Genomic DNA, 5573 nt, shown 5'->3' with positions numbered 1-5573 from the left:
GCACCATCACAACCCCATTCTCATGTTATGGAAAGTTCGCATAGAACTCCCTTACTAGTTGAACATTATCCTCCCCCGGTACCTCGAAGAAGATGTCCAACTAACACCGCCTCAGATCATTAAACATATTGGGGCATTCCACCTCCAAAGTCGCTCGATCAATGTACACCTCAGGTTGTAACTTCTTAGCTGCTTTTTGGTTGTACCTATCCTCCGCTGCTCTGGATACAAACCGAGTGCTATCGAACTGAGGTGAACTGGCTTGGCTCCTAGCTCGTGAGGAGCCCCCCAGTCCATTAGTGGAGGGTCCAGTGTTTCGTCGCTTCCTGGAAGAACTCATTGTACCTGTCATACAACGAAACGCCTATTAGTGAGTGCACAAAATATGTGACTATGGATGGTTACTCAAACTTCACCATAACCATGTCACAATAGCTCCTTATATCGCCATTGGGGCAATTTTCCAAACACCTTGTGAGCAGGGCACTATCTAGACACAAATAGCCCTCATGGGTACATCAAAGCTCCTCCCCAATAAAGTATACTACCACACAAACACACCCCACACTTACTTCATTCAATCACCCACTAATAACACCGTTCAAACATGCAATGCACAACCCTTTCACCAATCAAAATCAAAAACAAAATTTAAAAGCAAAAACAAGAAGAAAAAGAGTATACCGACAATTATATCCCAACACAATATAAAATTACATAAACTACAACATAATACTAAAGAAAAGAGAAAGAAGAGGTGAGGAACATACCGTAGTTGAAGAATGGGGAGAGGAATGGAGGTGAGGGATATTAATATAAGGGAAGAAGAAGAAGAGAGTATTTGAGGGGTTAGGTTTAGAGAGAGAGAGAAATTGAAAATATGGGGAAGGGGATCCGGTGTGTTGGGTTTAAGAGGGGGGAGTTTGGGTTGTAAAATTAAAAGAGGACGAAAAGAAATAAGAAAAACGGAAAAAAATAAAAAAAAATTAAAATTACCTGGGACCCACCACGGTCAACCGCGGTGGGTTTAAAAATTCGAGGCAGAAAGTTCACGCTTCACCGCGAGTTACCGCGATCCACCACGGTCGCGGTGAGGTGAAAAATCTGAGACAAAATGTTTGCCTTCCACCGCGGTTTACCGCGGTACACCGCGGTCTCGGTGCTAGCGCCATTTTCTATTATTTTTTTTTGTATATGAAGTTACATGAACACACTAACAACACACTCATGGGTTGCGTCCCATGCAGCGCCTGATTTAACATTGCAGCACGATGCAAGCATTTGATCATCATTCCTCATCCGCGTATTGGGGCTCTTCCAAAGTGATTACCACTCTATCTCTTTTTTCTTCAGCCATTCCAAGGTAATGTTTCAACCTTTGCCCATTTACTGTGAACTTGTTTGTCCCATCTTCTGATTCAATCTTTACAACTCCACTTAAGAACAATTGCACCACTCTGAAGGGTCCTGACCATCGTGACTTTAACTTATCTAGGAACAATCTCAATCTCGAGTTGTATAACAACACTAGATCTCCGGGTTTGAAGTTTCGATCTAAGATGTGCTTATCATGCATTAATTTCATCCTTTCTTTGTATAATCTAGCACTCTCAAAGGCCTGGAACCTGAATTCCTCTAGCTCATGTAACCCAGTGATTTTGTTAGTACCTGTTGTCTCCATGTCTAAGTTTAACTGCCGCAATGCCCAATGTGCTTTATGCTCTAGCTCAACTGGGAGGTGGCATGCCTTTGCCAAACACCAACTTGTACGGTGACATACCAATTGGGGTTTTGAAGGCTGTGCGGTACGCCCACAATGCATCATCCAATTTCTTTGCCCAGTCAGTCCTTGTTGCATTCACTGTTTTTGTGAGGACACTTTTAATCTCCCTGTTGGACACTTCAACTTGCCCGCTCGATTGTGGGTGGTACGGGGTGGTCACTTTATGACGAACTCCATATTTTTCCAACAGCCGTGCGAACGCTCTATTGCAGAAATGGGTTCCGCCATCACTGAGTATAGCTCTTGGGGTACCAAAATGTGTGAAAATGTTCTTCTTTAGAAAATCTAGTACCCCTTTAGGGTCATTGGTCGGGAGAGCCACCACTTCGACATACTTGGAGACATAGTCAACTGTTGCCAATATGTACTTGTTACCATACGAGTTGACGAATGGCCCCATGAAGTCAATCCCCCACATGTCAAAAATCTCCACCTCTTGAATTGTGGTCATTGGCATCTTGTGTCTACGAGATATGTTGCCAGTCATTTGGCAATCATCGCAGATTTTAACCCAAGCATGGGCATCCTTGAACAGAGTAGGCCAGTACAAGCCTGACTCCAACACCTTAGCTGCTGTCCGAATTTCTCTAAAGTGTCCACCATATGGTGAAGCATGGCAAGCCTGCAAAATAGAATGTTGATCTTTCTCGGGGATACACTGCCCGATAATGTTATCTACACATATTTTAAACAATAGAGGTTCATCCCAATAATAATATCGACAATCACGAAAGAACTTTTTCTTTTGAATTGAGGAAAGTTCATAAGGTACAATACCACTTGCTAAATAATTAGCAATATTAGCATACCAAGGTGCCTCCTCCATTGTCATTGCCAGTAATTGTTCATCTGGGAATGTCTCTGTTATATCCTCAACCTCTACCTTCTTTTCAGCTTCTTCCAACCTTGAGAGGTGGTCAGCTACTTGGTTCTCTGTCCCTTTTCGGTCACGCATTTCCAGATCGAATTCTTGTAACAGAATAACCCAACAAATCAAGCATGGCTTTGACTCCTTCTTTTCTATTAAGTACCTAATTGATGTATGGTTAGTGTAAACAATAACTTTTGAGCCAATCAAGTATGACCTGAATTTGTCAAATGCAAAAACAACAGGCAATATCTCCTTTTTTGTCATAGTGTAATTGAGTTGTGCACCACTTAATGCTCTTCTTGCATAATAAATCGGGTGCATCAGTTTACCCTTTCGCTGCCCCATGGCATAGTCACTTGCATCGCACATGAGCTCAAATGGTTGCTCCCAGTTGGGTGCAACAATGATGGGTGCAGTCACCAATCTCTTCTTCAGATCCTCAAATGCCAACCTGCAATCATTAGAAAACACAAAGGGGTGATCCTTTTCAAGGAGTTTGCATAATGGGTTAGCAATTTTGGAGAAATCTTTTAGGAATCGCCTGTAGAACCCGGCGTGCCCAAGGAAACTTCTCACCACCTTGACTGAGGTGGGCAGTGGTAGTTTTTCAATCATATAAACCTTAGCATGGTCGACCTCAATTCCTTTACTGGACACTCGATGTCCTAGGACTATCGCTTCATGTACCATAAAATGGCACTTCTCCCAGTTCAACACTAAATTTGTCTCCACTCATCTTTTGAGCACTTTTCTTATGTTGTGAAGACAGTCCTCGAATGAATCTCTCACCATGGAGAAATCATCCATAAAGACCTCCATAATATCCTCCACCATGTCTGTGAAAATAGCTAACATGTACCGTTGAAATGTCGTCGGTGCATTGCAAAGCCCAAAAGGCATTCTCCGAAAGGCGAAGATGCCATACGGACAAGTGAAGGATGTTTTCTCTCTATCTTCAGGGGCTATTGATATCTGATTGTACCCCGAATAACCATCCAAGAAATAGAAGTGTGAGCGCCCGGCCAGCCTGTCCAACATTTGGTCAATGAAAGGCAAGGGGAAGTGGTCCTTCCGGGTGGATGTATTCAATTTTCGGTAATCTATGCAAATCTGCCATCCTGTGACTGCGCGAGTTGAGATCAACTCATTGTTCTCATTTTGCACAACAGTCATTCCCCCCTTTTTCGGCACACATTGGACAGGGCTGACCCAATTGCTATTAGAGATAGGGAAGATGATTCCCGTATCTAACCATTTGATCACTTCCTTCTTTACTACCTCTTTCATGTACGGGTTCAGCCTTCATTGATGTTCTCTGGAAGGTTTGTGCCCTTCTTCCAAGAGAATCTTGTGCATACAGAAGGCTGGGCTGATACCCTTTATGTCTGCCATGGTCCAGCCAATGGCAGTCTTACTTTCCTGCAGTACCTATAAGAGTTGTTCTACCTGCACATCTAGCAAACCGGATGATATAATAACAGGCAAAGTAGAATCAGGGCCTAAGAAAATGTACCTGAGGTGAGCTGGGAGCGGCTTCAGCTCCATCTTAGGTGGTTCCTCTACTGATGGCTTTGCTGGAAGTGTAGCCCTTTTTCTAACTCAAGGGACTCGAACTGAGGGTCCCTTTTCTAGAATCCTTGGCCTTTAAGTGCCATGACCCACTCAGCTAACCCTTTACCATCGATCTCTTCTAAATTTGTCAGACATGCCTCCAATGGATCTTTAGCAGTCAGGGTCACATCATCTTCTTGCAGAATCATATCCACTGCCTCCACTAGAGAGCAATTAGCATATTCACTGGGTCTCCTCATAGATTGTTGAACATTGAATATGACTTCTTCATCGTTCAGTCTCATTTTTTATTCCCTAGTCTCACAATCGATCAGTGCTCTCCCAGTGGCCAAAAATGGCCTACCTAAAATGATAGTTATCTCCTCATCTACCTGACAGTCCAGAATAACAAAGTCTGCAGGGAACACAAACTTCCCCACTTGCACCAACACATCATCAAGAATCCCAGTAGGCCTTTTTACCGTGCGGTCAGCTAGCTGCAGCAGCATCGAAGTCGGTCTAGCTTTGCCAATGCCCAGTTTGGTGTATACAGCCAGAGGCATCAAATTTATGCTGGCTCCCAAATTACATAATGCCTTTGCAAAGGCATAACTCCTAATCGTGCATGGAATAGTGAAGCTACTTGGGTCTGACATCTTTTGAGTCATCGGTTTGGTCACTATTGCGCTGCAGGTCTGCGTTAGAGTCACTGTGGATAGGTCATGAAAATCAAACTTCCATGACATTAGGTCTTTCATCATCTTCGCATAACCTGGCATCTCCCTTAAGGCATCCATCAAAGGAATATTCAACTGAATTTGACGCAGCATCTCCATGAATTTCTTGTATCCTTTTTTTGTTTTACCAGTCTCTAAGGGAATGGTGCCGGTATCACCCTTTGTGCACTGTTTGCTGGCTTCTCTCTATTGGGGTTCTGTGGCACAAGAGGCATTACCTGCTGTACAGCTTGTTCATTTACCTTAGCCTTACCCTTTTCATCTTGACCCTGTTCAACCACCACTTCAGTCAGATTTGATGGTTCATCTACCTCTAGTGGAATTGGAGTGGTTCGCGTAGTCTCTTTGCGAGCTTGTGCAACCTCCTGCTCTTTGTCTAAATCTCTCCCATTCCGGAGACTTACTGCCATCAACTTATTCGGGTTTGGCTCCTTGGGGTTAATATTTGTGTCCGCTGGCAATGTTCCCTGGGGCGGTTGTTTAAAGCCATAGACAGCTGCCCGAACTGAGTTTTAATGTTCTTTATAGCTGAATCATGTACTGCCAACTTTTCTTGCATCTTACCATTTGTCCCAATGAGTTGTTGGAGCATCCCCCTGATCTCTACCATGTTGTTATCTTGCTGCTGAGG

The 5573-nt window shown here is 43.6% G+C and overlaps 3 protein-coding genes across 3 annotated transcripts; all 3 read right to left on the bottom strand.

Moving 5' to 3' along the window:
* Positions 1 to 1288: 1288 nt before the first annotated feature.
* LOC142165166 (uncharacterized) lies at positions 1289 to 1681 on the bottom strand. The gene has a single exon (XM_075223782.1). The coding sequence runs from the start codon at positions 1679 to 1681 to the stop codon at positions 1289 to 1291; it is 393 nt and encodes a 130-aa protein (XP_075079883.1).
* Positions 1682 to 1727: 46 nt separating this feature from the next.
* Positions 1728 to 2183, bottom strand: LOC142165164 (uncharacterized). Its single transcript, XM_075223781.1, has one exon. The coding sequence runs from the start codon at positions 2181 to 2183 to the stop codon at positions 1728 to 1730; it is 456 nt and encodes a 151-aa protein (XP_075079882.1).
* A 2330-nt stretch (positions 2184 to 4513) lies between these two features.
* On the bottom strand, positions 4514 to 5041 carry LOC107797546 (uncharacterized). Its single transcript, XM_075223780.1, has one exon. It carries the CDS (start codon positions 5039 to 5041, stop codon positions 4514 to 4516), a length of 528 nt encoding a protein of 175 aa, XP_075079881.1.
* Positions 5042 to 5573: the final 532 nt, after the last annotated feature.

This window comes from Nicotiana tabacum, chromosome 10, assembly GCF_000715075.1.
Source record: "Nicotiana tabacum cultivar K326 chromosome 10, ASM71507v2, whole genome shotgun sequence".
Taxonomy (NCBI): Eukaryota; Viridiplantae; Streptophyta; class Magnoliopsida; order Solanales; family Solanaceae; genus Nicotiana; species Nicotiana tabacum.
Note: the sequence above shows the minus strand (reverse complement) of the source record. Positions and strands in the feature narration are given on the sequence as shown.